Genomic DNA, 21,989 nt, shown 5'->3' on the forward strand with positions numbered 1-21,989 from the left:
GAGGCTGGCTGCTGGTGGCCATGACTGGCATCACTGTGGACAGCTCTCTTAAGAATCAAAGCAACAAAGAGCCGAGCACACCTATAGTAGGATGGAGACAGATTCCTGACGCCAGTGTGGGAATATCTGAGTGTAGCCTGCAGTCCACCTGGCCTTTTCAGTTAATTGATTCCTTTTTTGCTTACTTCAGATTGACTTGTGTTCCTATCAGTTAGAACTAAAGGTCCCAACTAATCCAGCTCTTAAGAATTAAATAGGTGCTGGAGCACCTGGGTGGTTCAGTCAGTTAAGCATCTGCCTTTCTGCTCACGTCATGATACTGGGGTCCTGAGATCGAGTCCCACCTCGGGCTCCCTCTCAGCAGAAGTCTGCTTCTCCCTCTCCTGCTTGTGCTCTTTCTCACTTGCTTTGCTCTCTCTCTCAAATAAATGAAATCTTTTTTAAAAAAAAGAATTAAATAGGTGCTGTAAGTTACATAGCACCTACTATACTGAAAAGTTCAGTAAATGATAACTACTACAGTGATTATTCCTCTACATTAGTTTCTCGAAGGCTGATCCAGTTTACCAAATGTAAAATCACCAACACTGTGGTGAGGAACAAATAAGAATATTTGCCTGGCAAAGCAATAAAATGTTCTATAGGGTTTAGTTCTTGTGATCTCAGTCTCCAGGCTCCAATCTAATATGATTGTATGATTGGTGGGAAAACTAAGACCCAAATCCTGGGACAAGAATATTGAGAAAGCTGTGGATTTGAATAAGCTACCAGTCCATGCTCAGGTGTTCCCAAGCCTGAACAAAGGACCTGATGCTACTATTGTTCTAACCAAACCAACCATCCGTGCAAATGGCCTTGATTGAAACCATTAAGGTACCTCTAGGACACAGAGAAAAAAAAACTAATATTGACTAAGTAACCTCCATGTGCCAAGCTCTGTGCAAGACATTTCCTTGCATTTCCTACTCTAGAATAATTATTTATTTCCCTTTTGGTCAATTAAAAAGATGAACTGAATACATACTGAAACTATCTAACTCCTCCTATCTCCAAGGAGGAAACCTAATATATAACTGGAGAAAGACACTAATTAATAAGCAAAATTTAACATGAACTCCGGCCAAGTTGAACTTGAACTGTTCTGTTTAAAGGCACACTGGAATAAATAAAGGAACTTCAAAGCAAATGCCCTGTTTTAGCTTGAATGTTTTATTGAGCACATGAGGAGAGCTCCTTTGCCAAAAATAGGGATGGTTAATGAGGAAAAATTGGTGTTTTCAGTCAGCCAGTTGGTTTCTGAGATAGGGCTGTCCATTCAGAGATAACTATATAACACAGGGAAGACAGAATAATGATCTGTCTGAGAGCCTCAGAGTTTTGAACAAAACAAAACCAGTTTTGTAAACTGAGATCAACTTAATGCATCCTTTTTCAAATACCTTCTGTGATAATATACATACATTTCCCTTCTACTAACACCAAAACTACTGAAATATAATTCTAAAAGGAGGACATTTCTATGTTTTGAGCTTCTTGCCAACTATATAAACGAAGCCCTTACCTTTTAAAGCGAGGTATAGAAACCAACAGACTGTGCAGTATTATAGTTTCCACCATAATCAGCTCTTATTGGGCACCATTCCACAGCTATAAAGACCTATTGGGTTCTCTGGGAGCACACTGCTACTACTGGACTCAAAGCTAAGGCAAGTCCCCCATTTTTGTTCTTATTTTTCCACAGCAATGGGTATATGTCAGAGACAGTCAATCTTCAATTATTTAGGTTTTAAGAGGAGAAGCCTGAGCTCACCTGCAAGTGTTGTGAGTTGTCAGCCATGCTATCTTCTCGCCTGCGGACTTCTTCCAGTAATTGGGCATTTTTCTTCTTTTCCAACTGTTGGTTGTGCTTGAGGTTGGCCACCTTCTTATTCTGATCCTTCATATGCCTGAGAAAAGTCAGCAGAGTGTGGTTAAATTCAACCACTGGAAGATCATAAGTTATCACAACAGAATTACTACAGATAGAATATATTGATATGGATTCAGAAAAAATTGGAACGTCAGTATATTCCATTAATTCAACCACAAGTATGTATTGAGCACCCACTTAACGCCAAGTGCCAAGATGGCACTGGGGCTGCCATGGTGAATGAGACATGTATAGTCTTCACCCAACTCATGGAGCTTGAAGTCCAGTGGGAGTGACAGACCAGTATCAAGGAGACACAACTTAGGTTTCCTAAAGGAAAGGAAATAAATCACATGCTGTGACAGATGATGATGTGCATTGTATGTGTGGACAGACATGGGACAGGAAGATGACTTTAGGTACTGTGGCCAGGAAACCTCCCTAAGGAGGCAAGACAGTGGGAAACACTCCAAGTGACCAGCCAAGAAATCACCAGTGGAGGTGCTCCCCAAGTGGAAGGAGCAGCAAGTGAAATTCCCCAGGCAAGAAGGGACCAACTACTTCTAGGAACTGGAAGGCTGCAGTGAGGCTAGCCCAGGGCAAGGGGGATAAGAACCCACTCTCCCTGGGAACTTGGGATTGCAAAGGTAAGCAGTACTCAGGGAACACAGGGCCCCTGGTCTGTGACGGGGCATTTATTTTCTTCTAAGTGGTTGCTCATCTAATTATTATTATTCTTTTGGATCATGTTCCCATTCTGAGATCATAATCCATTACTTTGATTTTAAAATAACAATTACAAGGCTCCAATCAAATACATTGTCATCACTTAGCTCAAACAGAATAACACTTTGGCTAATCATCGTGTTATGTAAAGCCCTGGTGCTTGGAATAAAAGTTCTTAATGAATCTATAGGATGTCAAAGTGCAAAATCATAAAGTGATCAAGTGAGTAAAAGACTAAGGACAAAGGATGGGTTAAAAGAGTGGGAGGAGGAGTTCTAGGTTTAATGTGGACTATTTCACCAGCAGCGTTTAGCAAAACATTCCACAGATTTAGGCAACCATGTCCATGGCAGCTGGTATAAATCTAATCTCACACGTGAGGAGGCAGGAGGGCAGTACAGAGGGCTTGGGAGCATGATTCCAAAAGAGGAGGGCCGCAAAACAGAATCTTCTGGGATCCTTCGAACTCTCCCCCGCCCCCAATCCCCAGGCATTCCTAAGTCAGCCTCTGTCACTAGGCTCTGATTCCCAAAGCAAGAGAAAATCACTGTTCTCAAGGAAATGTGCACGAGATGAGAACTACATGATACACAGCAAACATGTCAAATTAAAACAATTACTAATCAAATGAAAGCCATGCTTAAGAAGAAATGTTTATTTGTTGTCCTCATAAAATTATATAGTCCCCTACTCCCTCTCACTCCAAGAAAATGAACGTCGAAAGAACTTATTAAGCTGAATGATCTTCTAAAAGAAATCCTGCTGATGAAAATATTCTGAACATTTTGGTCCTTATGAAAACTTACAGTACTGGCTGAAGCAGTGATTTAACAATTTCTGGTGACATTTATTATGAGGATTGTGGTGAGAGAGAACAGCCATCTGCTTGGTCAACATTTGGATTGGATAATTTTTATCCGACATTTCCTCTTTTTTACCCAATACAGTATACATCCACATCTGAAACTATCAACTCAAGTCTACATGCTAATCTTCTTTTAGAAAATTATCTTTTGGTTCCTACAAAGATGTTGAGAACAACCTCTTGCTTCCTAACTAAACAAGGATATAGTATTTCTAAAACTCATACTAACCCGAGGCAAGCACATTTCTCAGCTCAGGAAATAAGGTCCATGTCCAGTAATAGGATATGATGGAGAGGTCAGTGCTATTAATGAGATTGTATAAATAGAGGACACTTTTTATAAAGAAATACTTTTTAAAACTTTGAAGCACACACTTAAATAAAACCAACTGCTAAAACGTTTTGTTCCCAAGTACCACTGAAAAAAAAAAAAAAAGATTATTGTTGCAAATATCATTTGCATAAAGAACTCTCCCAAAGCAGTCTGAAAATACATAGATCTTACTTTCAGGGATACTGCAGTATTTTTCAATCCGAAATTTAAAAAATAAACTTCCAAATCCATGCATCCTTTAAAGCTTCTCTGAATTATAAATGAGCGACTAAGAATAATGGATAACTGAAGTTTGGACATTATGATGGAGGCCTATTCTCCATTTTCTCCAATCATTCCTTCAAATGCAGCCTGAAGTAGGACACTAGTGATTGGAAAAGAAAAGCTGAGTTTTGAATGGCACTGTTCAGGATTTTGCCAATTAGGTGGATACAGAGCAAGGTGAAGAAAATAATCATCTTGTCTTTGTACACAAGAATATCAACAGATACCTATATATACACACTCCTTTGCAGGAGTGCTATGGCTTTCAAATATATTTCTAGCAGCAGAACTCTTTCTTCTAGTAAAAACTTACATGAAAACCAAAAAGGGAGAAGTATAGCACTGGCAGAGGTAGGAAAAAGACAATGGGTGGGGGAGATAGGGAAGCAGAGCCTCACCTCTAGACAGTCACTCTCTCAGGTACCCCTCAGAGAAGCCCCAGGGCTACCTGAAGCATAAGCTGAAACAGCAATTTATGAGGTAGGAAGAGAGAGAGAGGCAGGTACAGAAGTCATGAAATTTTAAAATACAAGATTTCCTGGTGAAGAAAAAGTCCCCCCTGCCCCCGCAGAAGCTCACTAGACACTTCTTGAAGGAATGACCATTGTGATTTTTGCTAGTAATAATTACAGCATCTCCAAGAATAAAATCTGTCAGTGACCTATCACTCCCTGCATTTCATGCAAACTCAGTCCAGCTCTCAATTGTGCTAAACTCAGCAAGGCAGAACCCCTGGGGGTGCAGAATGCAAAGCCCTCTGGCAATACTGTCTCAGAGGAGAATTATCACTGATAGCCTCTTCCCAAATTCCCACCTACTAGGCAACTCAGATTCCAAAGCTCTGCCAGAAACTGACCTGCTCCATGTTCCGAAATAAAGTCTCCTTGGGATGGCACTTTTTCTTCAGGGAAACACCACTACAAATATATTCAATATGCAAATTATTAAGAAAGCCATTATGGAGGAGGGGCAAATGGAGGTGAGTTAGAGAGTCCAGTGGTAGGATCAGTTTTCATCATTCAGCTTAGACTGACGAGTTTCATAAAGTAAGTCATGTCACTTTTCAAAATTCAACCATCACTAAGGAGCTTGGATTAAATAAAAAAAAATTCCAATACATATCAAGATTAACAACTATTGGCTACTACATTAAGAAAGAATGTCAGAGAGGACAGAATCCTGCTCTTCACTAGAACAGTCCATCAAATTAAAATTAAAATTAGGAAGTATTCCCTAACTTGCTGGTGAAAAAGTATCAGGCTTTGAGGCCTCCGGAATTACAGAGGTGGAAAGGAGTGTGGAGCAGGAAGTACATACATGCAAGTGTATATTTTACATAAAGAAGAAAATAAAAACTTCTCTTTTTTTAAATCTCAGCAGAAAAGGATACCATTTTTTTAACCTATGTACTCTCAAAAACATTAAAAGATTCATAATGTCTATTGTTAAAGAGAAGGCCAGAATCTAGCTCTGTCATATGTGGTTAGAAAGAGTATAATTGACAAAAATTGGTTGCAAAATTATAAACCAATTTGGCAGTATCCACCAAAATGTCCATACCTCTTGCCCAAGCAAACCCACTTCTAGGAAAGTAGTCTACAAAAATGCTTGCACAAATGCACAAATATTTATGTATAAAATTTTCATTCTAGCACTGTCAAAGTGAAAACTGAAAATTGCCAAATTGTCAAGCAGGAGAATGGCTGAAGAAATCAAGTGTATTCATACTCTGGAACTCCAAGCTAACCTAAAAAATTAAGACAAAACTTAAGTATGGACATGGAAAACCCTTCAAGACATATCACTAATCAAAAATGAAAGCAGGTAGCAGAATAATCCATATAGTCTGATCTTATTTATGTTAAAATATAAAAACCTATTTGGATGTATATATACACACATCCACTGAAATGAAAACTGATGGAAACTCCACACCAGTCTGTAAACAGTGGTTACCACTGAGGAAGGGAATAGATCAGGGAAAAAGGGGGTGTTTTCATGTGTTACTGTATGCATTTGTGTGTGTATGTGTGTGCAAGTGAGGCATAAATATGTATAAGAAAATGCACAGATATTAAGTGTAAAACTCAATTATTTTTGACCAATCAAAATATAGAACATTGCCATCGTCCAGCCGCATGTCCCTGTCCCCAGACTGGAAGAAAATGCTATCCCAACTTTTATCTGCATGCATTTGTCTGTTCTTGAAATTTGTATACATGGAATTATACAGTAAATGCCCTTTTGTGTTTGACTTCTTTGACTCAGCATAAAGTTTTTGAGACTCATTCATATTGTCCCTAAACTCCTTTTTTTGCTGAAATCAAGTGGTATTCCATTATATGAATATACTACAGCTTGTTTAGCCATTCCCTTGTTGAATGAATATTTGGACTGTTTACAGTTTTTTTTTTTTTTTTACTGTTAAGAATAAGGTTGCAATATAAGACAAAATCGGAGAGGGAGATAAGCCATAAGAAGCCCTTAACTATGAGAAACAAACTGAGGGTTGATGGAGGAGAGATGGATGGGGAAGCAGGGTAACTGGGTGATGGGTGTTAAGTACAGCACGTGATGCAATGAGCACTGGGTGTTACATGCAACTGATGAGTCCCTGAAATCTACCTCTGAAACTAATAATATACTAGATGTTAATTTATTGAATTCAAATAAAATAAAACTATAAAAAGAATAAAGTTACAATGAACATTCTTGTATTAATTTTTTTGTGGACATATGTTTCATATTTCTTGGTTATATAACCAGATGTAAGTATAACTGAGTGTAAAATGGCATAACCCTCCTGGAAAACAATTCTGGGTTTTAAGAATCTTCCAGGAACCACTGAAGGGCAGGAGCTAGTGGCATAAACTCTGGAGCCAGGCTTCCTGGGCTCTCATCAGAAGTCCATCACCCTCTAGCCATGTGACCATGGGTGAGTTTCTTAACCTCTCAGCAACTTAGCTTCTTCATATATAAAATGGAAATAATTGTATATAACTCATAGTGTTACTGTGAAGAGTTGATAGGTTAGTACAGGTAAAATGCTTAGAACAGATTCCAGCATGTTCCCTCTCTGTTTCACTCTTAGCTTGCAATATAAATATGATCATGTGTTGTGTAATGTTATGAATACATATTTACTGTCTTGCTTCCCACACCAGAATGGCAGGTATTCAAAATGCCTCAAACAATGGACTTTGGAATGCATTATCAAACCCTTTGTGTCATACATTTAGCTTCCAGTATGCTTTCCTTAGTAATAAGATGAGTTGCATTCCTGGAAGGCATTAGGATACTAATGGGAAGTGTTGCAGGAAGGTCACGACAAGAATGGGTAAGTGAGCTGGGATCCTAAAGTGACTGCACAAGTAGATGGGCCACACACACACAATGGGAGCTGACAATGAGTATTGCATGCAGAATTTCTGATAATAAAGGCTTTTACTTCTAACCACTGAAACGATTCCACTTTTTTAAAGCTTGTAAATACCATTCAGTATTCCAGCATACCTATAAATTTTAGAAAGACATATTAACTATTCTAAGGATACTTTTAGAGCACATAAAGATGTGCTAAGTGTCACGACCATAATACTCCTTCCTGCAAGAAAAAGGATCTGGCCAGCCGTGCCTACTTGAATGCATCTCTCCTCCTGGCAAAGAGCAACAAGTAGGGCCAAGGTCTTAGGACTTAGCTCCAACATGACTTAGGACTAAATTCCCCCAACCCAAACCCTCTTCTAGAGGCCATATGCACCCTCCTGTTACACATGCACCCTTCACTGTTGACTTTCCCGCCCAAGCTGGGAAACCCTACGAAGCAGGTCACACAGCAGAAGGTAGTCACAATCACAAGAAAAGGGTTTGTTTTACTTGTAGATAGTGCACTCTGGAGAAGTTCTAAAGAGCTGGCTTCCTTCAACTGTTCTCCATTATTCTGGCCCTGAAGAATCTCCTCCCCCAGACAACAATAGAGCATCACCCTAACTATAAGTGGAACCCAAGAGCTGAGAGGCTATGTTGAAGAGAGTAGATGGTGGGGGTCTCCTATAGAAGACCCCAAGGAGAAAGTCAGGTGCTCTCTGATGTCCCCTGTCCTCCTCAGATGCTTTTGATAGGATTGGCACACACCCACAGGAAACTCAAAGGGAAATGGGAAAAGGCCGGCCTCTTTTTTCACCCTCTTCAGGACTTGATGTTCAATCCAGAGGCACCTAATAACAAAACACTCTTCCTGGCTAGCAGATCATACACAGTCACAAGGGTCACATAACTAACAAGTCTGGCTCCCATTTACTAATCATCAAATAAACTTTTTATATGTTGGCCTCTCATGTAGGTCTGGTGACCCAGAGAGCACAGACTGGTCATATAGGTCTGTCTGTCTATGAATGGTAGCCCAAGAATGACTATTTTTCCTCAATGTCAAACAATAAATGTACTGTGATGCTCTACATTCCTCTCACTGTAGACTGGACAGTATATTCAGGCCTCTCAGTCCATATGGTCAGAGTTGGCAGCAGATTCACCATCAGGAAAACCCAACGCAGGATCCCCTGCCATCTTGACCTGCCTCACAAACATTCTCTACTTCAGTATACCATGACTCCATCTATCCCATGGTATTTTGATGCCTGGCTGAGAGCTGACTGTGCAGAAATGCAGATAGGGAAACAGAGTGAGCAGACCCCTTCTCTCCATCACTCCTGCTACCACAGCACTTCAAGTCACCATCATTTTCTGCCCTAAACCATGACGCTCCTCTCTCCTCACCAGTCTCCTGCTTCTGCTCTTGTGTCCCTTTTAAGTCATTCTCCACCCAGCAGCAAGAGTGAGTGTTTCAGAACAAGTGAGGTCATGCCCTCGAATCCTCCAGTGGTTTCCATTTCCCAGAGAACCAAATCACACATCTATGGATCTCAGCAGCGCCCTCCCAAACCATTTTCACCTTTAGCCCCAGAATCCAGAATCCAGTCTTCTTTCAGTTCCAAATAATGCTAGCTGCTTTCCACTAGAGGGCACAGACATGTGCAGTCCTCTCTGTCTGCCCCCCACCTGTCTTTCCTCTCAGAGCCACCACTCCTCCTACATGTCTGAATGATGGTTCAAGTCTCAGCTTAAATGTCGTCTCTGCAGAGGGACTTTTCTGGGCATCAAATCCAACAAAATCCCCTCTAACCAAAACTGCTATGACCACACTCCATGCACCTCCTCGACTGCATGCTCCGCAACTTGTAATGATTCAGATATTTGCATTTTTAATTATTAGCTATTCTGTCACCAGACAGGTATTACTGCCATCACAGGGTCCAATCTGGAGGTATTGACAAGACTGAAGGAACAACTTCCAACCACATCCTCCTTGGCCCAAGCTACCATCACCTCAAAGTTGGGCGAGGATGCCAGCTCCAACTGGTTCATTTAATTCATTCTCCACAGGACAGGGGACAGAGTGCCTGGTACACAAACGGGATCATATTTCTCTCCTGCTTAAAACTTCTCACTGGATATCTATTCCATGTGGAATATCTATTCCATGCTTCTTCCCATGACTCCTATCAGGTCTACCTCTTGCCTCTCAAAGTCTTATCTCATCCTGCTACTCCCAGCCACACTGGCCTTTCATTTACACCCTCAATATACAAAGTCCTACCATCCCGAGGACCCCTGCACATTATTTTCCTCTTCTAGAAACCTCTCCACCTAATTCTTATCTCAGCCCTTTCATCACAGATAATTCATATGTATCCCTCTTAGGATATCCTCCTAGAAGCCTTGGTCAATATAGAAGGTTGGATCCTCATGTCATAAATTCCCAAATTACACTGTATGCCTTGCTCAGAATGCAACGCATTTCTGATCCTTGAATGTCTTCCTTGTTCTGCTTTAAGTATCATCTGAAGAGTGATCCCAACTGTCTTGTTCTCTTCTCTAAGAACGTAGCACAATTCCTACTCCACGGTCACCAACAGATTTCTGTTGGATTGAATTTAACTGTAAAACCTGAAGCTACTTGGTCAAAGGATGAAACAGGTTCCCTTGTGTTTTATGTGAGCCCATAAAATTATTTAGGAATGTGTATCTAGGGATTTACATGAATTAATATTGCCCTCTTATATTTAAGAAAGACACTTTCTATAAAGAGGAATTTAATCTTGTATAATGAATATCAGCTTTTTGTCAATGAAATGGTACCAAGTCAAAGTGAAAAGAAATAAAACTGGACTGCTGGTGAGTACAACTGGGCATTATTACCTGATGCCAACACAATAACAATCCAGATACTCCTATATTCCGACAACGGTCATTTTTTTAAAATTAAACTGAAGATCTACAGGGCTACACACGAAAGAAATGACCCAGTTATCTCTTTTGTAACTTAATTCATATTCAACAGATGGTTTTTAAAAGTCTACATAGTTTAGTGCAGACTGATGGCTTTTCTCATTTACACTTTCTGAAGTCTAAAAACAGGGATCGCTAAATCTTTTCTCTGAAGATATAGCTGGTAAATATCTTAGGCTTTGTGCACCATGTGGAAAGAGTGAGGGAACAAGTGGAAAGTATTCAACTTTGCTTCAATTTTGTCATTGTACCATAAAAGCAGCCTAAGCATGCTATAAAAATGGGCATGGCTGTGTTCCAATAAAACTTTATTTACATAAACAGGTGGCAGAGCTGGATTTGACTCATGGTCCAGAGTTTGCTGAACGCTGGTCTAGACATGTTCCAATACTGCTATGTAGTAATGATAACCATAGGCAGAAAATGCTCACATCACATGATGTGCTCTAAGCATCTTGTACTTACAAGCTCATTAATCCTCACAACAACCTTATTAAGCAGGCCTTTTGATTATTCCTCCTACAGATGAGGAAACTGCCCAAAGTTACAGCATGAGTGAGTACTGAGGCAGGATTCTCAATCAGTCTGGCTCCAGAGACCACCACCACGCTCTTAACCTCTGAGCTGTGCCACCCAATTGTGGAGAATGTTTCAGAGCTCCTTCACACAACTCTCACATTCTCTTCTCCAAGGCTGTCCCAGAAAGGCCGAGGGAACAGCAATGCAGATTCTCAGGATACAATCTGTTCTGTAGCCCAGCCACTATAAGGCACAACACTCCAAACTTTAGAGGATGCCCAGAGCAGGAACTTGGTTGGCTATTAGAGAACTAGATATACATGAGGTAATTACCCAAGAATATTGGCTTTCCACAGGGGAGCCTTGGAATGGAAGGTGGGAGTTTAACAGCTTCAAACTTCATGGCGGCAGCCACAGTTACTGAAATGAAGACCCAGCTACGAAGCAGAACACAAAACCAACAAGGACGCCATGCAATTTCCCTATTAATTTCCGTTCTCTGAACCCGTTAACCTCAATGTGACCACTTTCTGAACGGATTATTTGGTTTTATGGGTGAATCTACACAGAGAAATATTTAGCATATTTCACATCCTGGAACTTCGCTGCATCATAATGAATTTGGCTCTTCTTCCTGAACAGACAGATTTAATCAGAGACAAAGGATTTGGAGATGATAAAATGAGGGAAGATAAAAATAAGTAGACGCTCAACAAAAGGGAAAGTAAGAGGAAAACCAAAGGGCAAGAACAATAATAGATAACAGGTAACAGATCTTAGGACAGAACTTCTGGAATCATGGAGGCAAACCCAAGACAGGGCTAAGACATAAGGTTAAAACTCTTGCCCTGTTCCCACTCATATCTTCTTGCACATCATTTGCTTCTCCTCAAAAAAAAAAAAAAAAAAAAAAAAAATCTAAACACTTTAAAAACAAAACATTCCTATAATTGCCACAATTCCAGGGAGTATTGTATTCCTCTAAAAGCCTACGACTCCACTGTTAGACACAGGCACATTAGGGCCAATTTGGTAGGGTGTAAGTTGTATTTACAGTTTGGGGTAATATAAAAACATATGGAAACTGTGAAAATTGACCCCCAGGGGGCTAATGTTGGAGGAAACCAACATTCCACAGTCTGGCCAGAGGTTGGGGGCGATTTGCCCAGATAATATACAGCCAAAGCAACCTATGAGCACAGGGGCACTGGTTATATGCGAGACCTATTTTTATTGCATCCAATCTGGAATGGGTCTGCAGCAACCCAGATGTAAAACAAAGCAGAGGTATAAGAAGATAAAAATCTTATATGTTGGTTTTCCAAATTAAAGTACAGAAATAATGTGTCAGAGTCTATATTATTTCATATCAGAAATCAATGTTAAAATATTGCTAAGTAATGAAACATACTCTGTCTTTGGATGTCATATTAAGGGTCATGAACTACGCTGAAGCACTGTACATATACAGCCTCAGTTAAACAAAACCAAATCCTTACATGGAGAGTAATTTTATCCCCATTCCACAGATGAAGAAACTGAGGCTTAGAGAGGTTAACATCATACATCGTACATTAATAAGTGGAAGACTCAGAATTTGAACTCCCATTTCTATGATGCCAAAGCTCATGGGCTTATCTATTATGCCATATGAAAATAAGATAGTTTTATTTTACATTATTATGAGATCTTTGTCACAAAAGTAAATGGAGCATTCTAGCCAAACCTACATGTTCTTTTTTGAGAGTTACAATCTTCTTCTTTTCTCTAAGAGGGAGGCAAAACACTAACATCAATAAGTTATATTCTCGGGACGCCTGGGTGGCTCAGTTGGTTGGATGACTGCCTTCGGCTCAGGTCATGATTCTGGAGTCCCGCGATCGAGTCCCACATCGGGCTCCCAGCTCCACGGGGAGTCTGCTTCTCTCTCTGACCTTCTCCTCGCTCATGCTCTCTCTCACTGTCTCTCTCTCTCAAATAAATAAATAAAATCTTAAAAAAAAAAGTTATAGGGGCACCTGGGTGGCTCAGTGGGTTGGGCCGCTGCCTTCGGCTCAGGTCATGATCTCAGGGTCCTGGGATCAAGCCCCGCATCGGGCTCTCTGCTCAGCAGGGAGCCTGCTTCCCTCTCTCTCTCTCTCTGCCTGCCTCTCCATCTACTTGTGATTTCTCTCTGTAAAATAAATAAATAAAATCTTTAAAAAATAATAATAATAAAAAAAAATAAAATAAAAATAAAAAAAAAAGTTATATTCTCTTTAGGATCTGGTCTGAGGTATGGATTATCAAACCAAATGAAAGATAACTCAGACTTAAGACTGAACCAGTTTTGCATTGCTGAACAGCAACTTAACACAAACTTAGCAGCCTAAAATAACACTCATTTATTATCTCACAGCTTCTGTGAGTCAGAAGTCCAGGCACAGCTTGGTTGGTCCCTTAGATCCCAGCCTTACCAGGCTGAAATTAAGATGTTAGCCAGAAGGCATTTTTTTATCCATTGGCTTAAGTGGGAAAGGATGTGCTTCCAAGTTCATTCAGGTTGTTGGAAGAATTCCTTTCCTTGCAACTGAATGAAGGAGGTTCCTATCTTTTACTGGCTATTGGCTGGAGCTGGAGACTGCCCTCAGGTGCTGGAGGTTGCTCTTAGCTCCTTGCCACGTGGCCCTCTCCATTGGCAAATCACAGTACAGCTATCTGATTCTTCAAGGCCAGCAAGAAAGTCCCTCCAGTCTGCTAAAATCGAATCTTATATAATGTAAAGTAATCATGGGAGTGCCATCCACCACCTCTGCCTTATGACATACCCTATTCAAGGGAGTGGCACCCATCACCTTAGTCACATTCTATTGGCCGGATTCAAGTCACAGCTCATGCCCACATTCAAGTGGAGGGGCCTATATAAGGGAGTGAAAACCAGGGAACAGAACAAAAATAGAATTAATTTTAATTATTTAAAACTTTATTTTATCTGTGCTAATCTTTCAAAAATATTTCACAATCCTTTTACTGTCCATTTCAAACTGTTTACCTTGGTATCTACCGAACAGACTTCATTTTTCCATTTCCCAAACTTCCTCCAACCCACTTTCACCAGTGCAACCCAAGGCACTTGGAAGGCATAACTTACGGCCAAGGAGAGGTTATGGAAATTTATGCATCCTTACACTTTCCCAAGTATTTATCCCCATGACAACACACTGCAAAAATAAATGCCTGTTCTTTCCACTCTTCTTCTCATAACTCAAATCTCTTCTCTTAGTCAAATGACGATGAGTAAAACAGAATTAGTGGTGGGTGGCAGATGAAATGAAAATCAGTGAAGGGTAACAAAGGGGCAGAATTATTGGCAAAAAGGGTGTAAGCCACTTCCCTCCAATTATGTGAGGAGACAGAACAAACCACTTCCCCAAAAAATTGCCTCAACAAAATTAACCACTTCCAAAGTCCATTACTGAGATGCCACCTGTTTCAATTCCATTTGGTGATATTTGCCTAAATCAGTGGTTTGCAACAGTGTTCTGCCAGCACTGGCTCTGCAGGATGTGATTAATTGTTGCAAAAACAAACAAACAGGGGCGTCTGGGTGGCTCAGTGGGTTAAACCTCTGCCTTCAGCTCAGAACATGATCCCAGGGTCCTGGGATCGAGCTCTGCATTGGGCTCTCTGCTAAGCAGGGAGCCTGCTTCCCCCTCTCTCTCTGCCTGCCTCTCTGCCTACTTGTGATCTCTCTCTCTGTGTCAAATAAATAAATAAAATCTTAAAAAAAAAAAAACAAGCAAAAAAGGGTTAAGATCAAATAAGTCTCGTGGATATACAAAAATGTGAGGTTTCTTATATTGCAGAAATTTACACAGCCTTTATTATTATGAAGTGCACTATAAATCTCTAAAAAGGGACATGGTAGGATGTATTCATTAAATTTATTTGACCCAAACCTTTTTCCCCTCCAAGGATGATCCCACTGAATTATTGTTTTGAGGTATAAAGTCCAAGGAATAATAGTGTTAATCAGTTTTTCAAGTTTTAGTTATTAGTGTATCATCTCAATGACTTTTGCTATACCATGCACTACCTGTGTTTCTTAATATTTTTCTTTAAATGTTTTTACTTTATATACCTTTTAGTCTTAGATTCTTTCTAGGCAATTTCTAATGAAATCATGTTTATGTTTGATCTGCAAGTTGTGGGTGTTCTAATACAAAGAGGCATAATGAATAAAATACGTAAGTGTTCACTATACCACCTGAAAGTATCCTAATTTTTTTTTTTAGTTTTTTAAATTATATCCTAATTTTTAAATACATAAATAACAAAGATTCCTGGATACCACCAAAGCCATGACTAGAAATGACAGAGATAGCACTGAAGAACGAGGAGGAACAAGAGCCAAGTCCTGATCTTCCATGGATGACTGATGATTGCTCAGAGCAGTTTAGTGGCTTGCACAGACATACTCAGATGGTATGTCCAAAACCCTGGGCATCACTATGAAGTGCCAGGTAAGCTGGAAGGTATAAGCAGTTGTCTCTGGTTGCCCCTGAGCCAGTCCCCAAGTTTCATGAGTTAGAGCTGCTTAAAGTGTCTCCTTTCATTCAGTACTAGAGAAAGTCATCCTTTCTGCTGTAGTTCAGCAACTTCACTAATCCCATTAATCCATCAATCCTTCGCTCTCTCCTTGAGAAATTTCAGCCTTGACCAACCTGAGGATTCTACTTGGAAGCAGAACAATGTCCTTCCTTTGCTTTTCACCAATGGACCATCCAAGCTGAATCAGGATAGCCCTGAATCAGCTTTTGGTTTCAAGTTAGGAACAGGTCAAAAGTAACAGTGGGACAAAGTGACCTTAAGAGCAGTGACGTGGAGCCTGATTGCATGGGTTCAAACCTCAGATCAACCATTTCTTCACTGAAGGACCTGGGACAGGTGAATCCGTTTTTTTAAATATCAGTTTCCTTATCTGTACAACAGGATATTAACAGTAAAATAATACTTACTCAAAGGAGAAATAAATGGGATAATACAAGAAGAGTACCAGCATATAGTAAAGGATCTCTCAATGCCACCTTACAACCATTTTAATGATAAGGAAAAGAATGGCTTCTGTCCTTCATGAATCCAGGCTGGCTCACTGTGGGGTATAGACATCTGTCTTTATTTAATGACAAATGGAAAAAGCTTTAAAAGGAAGGTTCCCATGCCCTCAATCTCACATCCCAGGACTCACGAAGTGCCATGAAGATGGTACCTATCTGAAGTCCTGGGTTATCTCAGCTCCACGGTTAAAATCTCAAACCTTAGGAGGCAGTGTGACAGGCTGACTAAGGGGTTCTGGAGGTGATACCTGGATCACATGTCTGCCTCTGCCTCTACTAGTTGTGTGGCCTCCAATCTGAGGTCCAATCTAAGTGGCTTTAAATAAAGATGTGGCATTTCTTGTCCTCCTGGGTTTGTAAAGCAGGACTTAGCTCCACAGTATAAGGTGTGAAAACTCGTAGCCACCTCTCATTCATAAGATATATTGGGCAGCTCTACTTCTTCTTGTGAATCGATAGATTCCTGGTCTCTGGATTGCCCCCAAGGTCTTCTACTTGACAACAGTTACTCAAACCAAAATAATCAGTGAATACCAAGAACCAGCGTAGACCTCTGTCCATTTCAGGAAGATTCTGAAACATACAGTGAACGCTGAGGCCTCCTCCAGAGCCTATCTGTAGACTCCCTACCCTTCTCATGCTTCCTTCTTCCCGGCCCAGACTATTTCCGGAAAGGACCCAGTGTTTCACACTGGAGTCATGATAGGATCTTTTTTTTTTTTTTTTTTAAGATTTTATTTATTTATTTATTTGTTTGTTTGTTTGTTTGCTAGAGAGAGCAGGAGAGGGAACAGAAGCAGAGGGAGTGGGAGAGGGAGAAGCAGGCCTCCTGCTGAGCAGGGAGCCTGATGTAGGACTCGATCCCAGGACACTGGGATCACGACCTGAGCCAAAGCCAGACACTTAAAGACTGAGCCACCCAGGCACCCCTCATGACAGGATCTTTACCTGGAGGGATGCAGTAAAATCCTAAACATCCACAGGCATTCTTTTCATGTTTTTTTTTTCATGTCCTTTCTAATTTCCACCTAGATGGCAATGCTTCTGAAGCTCCCAAGGGCAAGGTGGCCCAACTTTAAGGAACTGTAATCCCATCTAAAATCCAGAGCAGCCACCAGGACTGAGGTTCCTAAGCAGGCATGCTATAGAAAGTAGAATTTTATCAGCATCTCTCTGCATTGCACAAGGTACATGTTTACTCCTAACAACCACTGCATGATACAGGTGTTGTTATCCCCATTATAGACCAGAAATATGAGGATGAGAAAGCAAGCAACTTGCTTAGAGGGCTCTTAAAATTAGAAGGAGGCTGATCTGGGTTCTATTTCAACACATTAAACACTACAACTCAGGCCATTTTCCTAACCTATCATTGCTACTCTTGGATTTACCTCACTTGCCAATTTCTTATCAGAGCTAACCACAATAATCCTCCCACCTAGACAAGAACAAAAACAAGAACAAAAGCAAAAACAAAAACAAAAACAACTCCACCATTATTTGGCTGTAAGATTGTTTTCCCAAAGCTATATCACAACCACTCCCTGTCAGCAGCTCCAAGGACCCTCTCTTCTTACCACAGAAAACTCAGCAAATACTCTGTTTCTTACATCTGGAGATACACACACACACACACACACACACACACACACACACACATATTTAGTTCACACACACATACTACTTATCCTTACTACACACAAAAACATACATGTATACATATATATTTATCTTTCTTTCACACACACACGTGAGCAGTACCTATGAGAGCATCTCTCCCTTAGGCAAAGGCTCTATCCATTATATAAAACAGATACCACAGGAGGCTAAATATCACCTGAGATTCTGTGAAGACAGACAGATAGACAAGAGGAAGCCTGCTCTCACATTCCTCACACAGCATTTAAGGAAACCATTTACCCAGTAAACAGCTGAGGTTTGGGGAATAGTAGAAGTTGAATAAAGTTCCTACAGGATGATGACGAATGACTCTATTAAATGTAGCGGTCATGTAATTTAGAAATGAGAAACAATTTAAACTCACATCGTATAGACTAATTCTCCTATACTATTAGGTGGTAACTCATATTAAAATTTTTTCACTTTCATGAGAAAAACATCATCAATATTAATTAGATTAATATGAAAAATATTTAAGATTCAAGATAAAGCAGAACAAAAGGAATCCAAGTGCAAAAACTAAGTGTTTTGCTCTATTAGTGTCTCAACTTCATATTTTTCACTTTAGGCAATGTTTCCTATTACTAGTAAGCTCATTTGCTAGTATAAATACCAAATTCTTTCTGGCTGCATCTTATAAAACAAGAATTCTTCATCATCCAAAGAAGAAATTGGAAGCAAGAAAGATTTCCCCCTTTCCCAACTGAAGAAACTGAAAACCCCTAAAAATTTAACATATCCAAGGCAATCCCATTCGAAAAGCAACATTCTATTAGAAAACAATGCATCAGGGTGCCTGAGTGGCTTAGTGGGTTAAGTATCTGTCTTTGGCTCAGGTCATGATCCCAAGGTCCTGGGACCCAGTCCCGTGTTGGGCTCTCTGCTCAGTGGAGAGCCTGCTTCTCCCTCTGCCTCTGCTCCTTGTCCCTGCTCATGCTGTCTCTTGCACTCTCATGCACTCTCTCAAATATATAAAAAAAATCCTTAAAAAAAATAATAATGTGTCAAATTCTTATTAATTTTGGTACCACTGAACCCAAGTCCTGTTTTTTTAATTATCTGATTTTTTTTCCATTTTATTTTTTTTTTATTTAAAAATTTACATTTTAATTTAAATCTTCCAGAAAATCGGACTATTTGTTTATGTATTGTCCTAAATGTAGAAGGGAAATAAAGAACTTTAGTTTTCCTGGCTGTTGAGATTTATTTTCTGTATTGTTGTTTGGTGGAAACTGATTAAAAGAAAAGTCCTGGCAACACCTGAACACATGATGGTTTTAAAAAAATCACAAGTTTCTCACTGAACGGTTGGGAATGGAATATTTTATGATACAGATTTACAAATCTCTATGAACTGGAAGCATTTCCTGGGCAATTAATCAAGGGGAACTTTTATGTAAAAACACATCTCGATTGAGCTATTCACAAAAGATCCCACAAGCTGCAATGACTAATTGTAAGTCTCAGACCTGGGCAGTTTGTTGAAATGCTTTTCTTCAGGCCATTAAAAATACCATGACAACATACAAATTCAGCAAGAAGAATAAACTAACTAAGGAAAGTTACAATTACAGCAAGGAATTATTCAAAGTATGTGACCCTTGTACAAAAAATGATGCACGTTTATTTGATACTGCAGACTCTCTGCTATTTTTTCCCCTTTGATAGGTCTGTTGTAATTCCCCCTAACATTAATGAGAGATATGTGCTAAAAATGAATAGCTGCTAACTCTAGCCATCTGTGCATTCCTGGTACAAATAAAATTGAATGTCATCACTACCCTATTGGATTTCTTGGTAATGCTCTTTGCTGATAAGAACTTTGAAAAAATACCAATGGCTTTTTTTTCTTTTTCTTACTCATACAAAGAGTAAGTAAGTAAGTAAGTAAGTATGCCCATTCCCCTTGCTACATAAAGGGGTCTATTCTACTCCGAATCCAGGCAGCCACTGAGAGGTGGGGTGAGATAAATCCCTGCTTATCAAGATAACTGTTTCCCCACTTGGTATAAATGGAGACAAAGTATAGCCAGACTCAAATGATTAAAATGGCCAAATTCTTAGCAGGTTAACTCATTACTTTTCATCCTTCTCTTGCCAGCCCTGAAAGCTAAGTAGCTGTCTTAACAGCCTGCAGCAATCACTTCCAAACAACTCTCCTTGTCCTACAGCTATGCTAAAATGGAGTTAATTCATTTTCCCTTTATGAATTACTGGCTGTCAAGAATTTGAGAAAGATCCCAGGCTTTAATGGAGACCTCCGAAAAGAGAGACCATGAGCTGGAGAACCCAAGAAGGCATGCTGAGGAGCCAGAAAAGCAGGAAGATTGGAAAGGCACTGGTCAGGAACTGGAATACACACACATATATGTATGTATCAGAACAGAGGCTCGTGGGACCATCTCCAAACACAGCCAGGTATATCCTCCATGAGAACCAGGAACATACAGCCCCACAGGCCAGGCCGTTAACAGCGTCACTTCCCTGAGCAGCCAGCCAGGTGATGCTCAGCAAGCCAAACCCCTTTAAGGGCCTCTTCGTCTACACTTCTGAGAGCTGTGTGTTAAGTCTTGCTTCAGAAGACCCAAGGGTCTAATGATCAGGTGGATCACTTCTTCCTCTCAAGCTGTACAGAAAGCCATGGTGCTTGGGATCCTCTCATAGATTTGATCATTAGATCTAGTTTTATGGGACATACGATGACAGAACTGCTAAGAATATTTATTGGCTTGGCTAACAACTAAAGAAAAAAATGGTAAGCACAGCTCTCTGGAGAGGCTTTTTAAATTTCATTTTATGGCACTATAAAATGAGGCCATACCCTGAGCATTTGAATGGGCAAATTATTTGGCTGAAAGGGGCTCAAGTTTTGAAGTTCAGTCATATCAACAGACAAAAGCTAAGAGAATATTCAAAGCAAAGTCCATTTCCAAGATGGCTAAGATATCACCAAAAGAGGGTAAGCATCCATTTGATCAAGTGACCATATGTGTTTAGAGAATATATTGTATGTTTCTGGTGTTAAGATTACATTTTGAAAAAGTCCTAAATATTTCCAAACTGTTCCTAATCCTACCTCAATGCACCCCCCGCAAAAAGTAATGTCAATGTAAAACTCTCAACTGGTAATTTATTCATAAGCTATGTATTTAATTATAATAATACAAAAGTATTATTTGTACTTTTCCTGAGACATAGTTTTGTTAAATCTTATCATCCTTCCAACTTACTAAAAAATGTCAACTGTTCTGTTTTTAATAGAACACAGCAAATGCAAGTGTAAAATTACTTGTACACAAGAGAACATAAGAAATCATATATCTAACAAAGGTCTAGTATCCATAATATATAAATAACTTTTACAACTCAATAATAAAGACTAATAACATAATTAAAAATGGCCAAAGGCTCTGAATAGACATTTCTCCATGGAAGATACACAAATGGCCAATAAGCACACGAAAAGATGTTCGTTATCACTAGTCTTTAGGAAAATGCAAATCAAAATCGTAATGGGATACTACTTCATATTTCCAGGATGGCTATGATCAGAAAGACAGGCCATAACAAATCTGTGAGAATGTAGAGAAACCAGGACAATTACATGGTACTGGTGGGAATGTAAAAGAACACAGCCACCATGAAAAACAACTGGGCAGTTTCTCCAGAACTTAAACGGAATTACCACATGCCATAGCAATTCCCCTCCTAGGTATATACCCAAGAGAATGAAAACAAATATTCAGACAACAACTTGATTGTTGAGAATAGCTAAAAAGCACAAATAGCCCAAAACTTGATCAACTAATGAATATATGAACAAAATATGGTAATATTCACATAATGGAATATTATTCAGCAATAAAAAGGAACAAAATACTGACACATGCCACAATATCAATGAACCCAAACACATCATGCTAAGTGCAAGAATCCAATCACAAAAGACCACATATTATATGATCCCATTTATATGAAATGTCCCAAACAGGCAAATCCATAGAGATGGAAAGTAGCTTAGGGGGTAGGGTAGGGGGATGATTGGAGAAATGAGTGTGAGTGCTAATGAGTATGGTGTTTTTTCTGGGGTGATTAAAATTTAATTCTGGAAATAGTGGTGATGGTTGCACAACCTTGTGACTACACTGACAACAATTAAATTATACGCCATAAAAGGGTATGTTATTATAGATGAACTATATCTTAATTTTCAAAATTATACACGCTCATAATAAAAAATTAAACAGT

General features: G+C 39.6%; 1 protein-coding gene across 7 annotated transcripts in view; it reads right to left on the bottom strand.

Annotated features, from left to right (window-relative positions):
• Nucleotides 1-21,989, bottom strand: part of ERC2 (ELKS/RAB6-interacting/CAST family member 2) — a 915,738-nt gene that overhangs the window by 419,639 nt on the left and 474,110 nt on the right. For all 7 annotated transcript variants that reach the window (XR_009402378.1, XR_009402376.1, XR_009402377.1 and 4 more), the window contains one exon: nt 1,811-1,946. Coding sequence is in view for 1 of the 7 variants with exons in the window: in XM_059389982.1 (XP_059245965.1) it covers nt 1,811-1,946 (136 nt within the window). In the remaining 6 variants the exon portion in view is untranslated. The remainder of the gene's footprint in view (nt 1-1,810; nt 1,947-21,989) is intronic.

The sequence above is a fragment of the Mustela nigripes genome, chromosome 2 (genome assembly GCF_022355385.1).
Source record: "Mustela nigripes isolate SB6536 chromosome 2, MUSNIG.SB6536, whole genome shotgun sequence".
In the NCBI taxonomy this organism is placed as follows: domain Eukaryota; kingdom Metazoa; phylum Chordata; class Mammalia; order Carnivora; family Mustelidae; genus Mustela; species Mustela nigripes.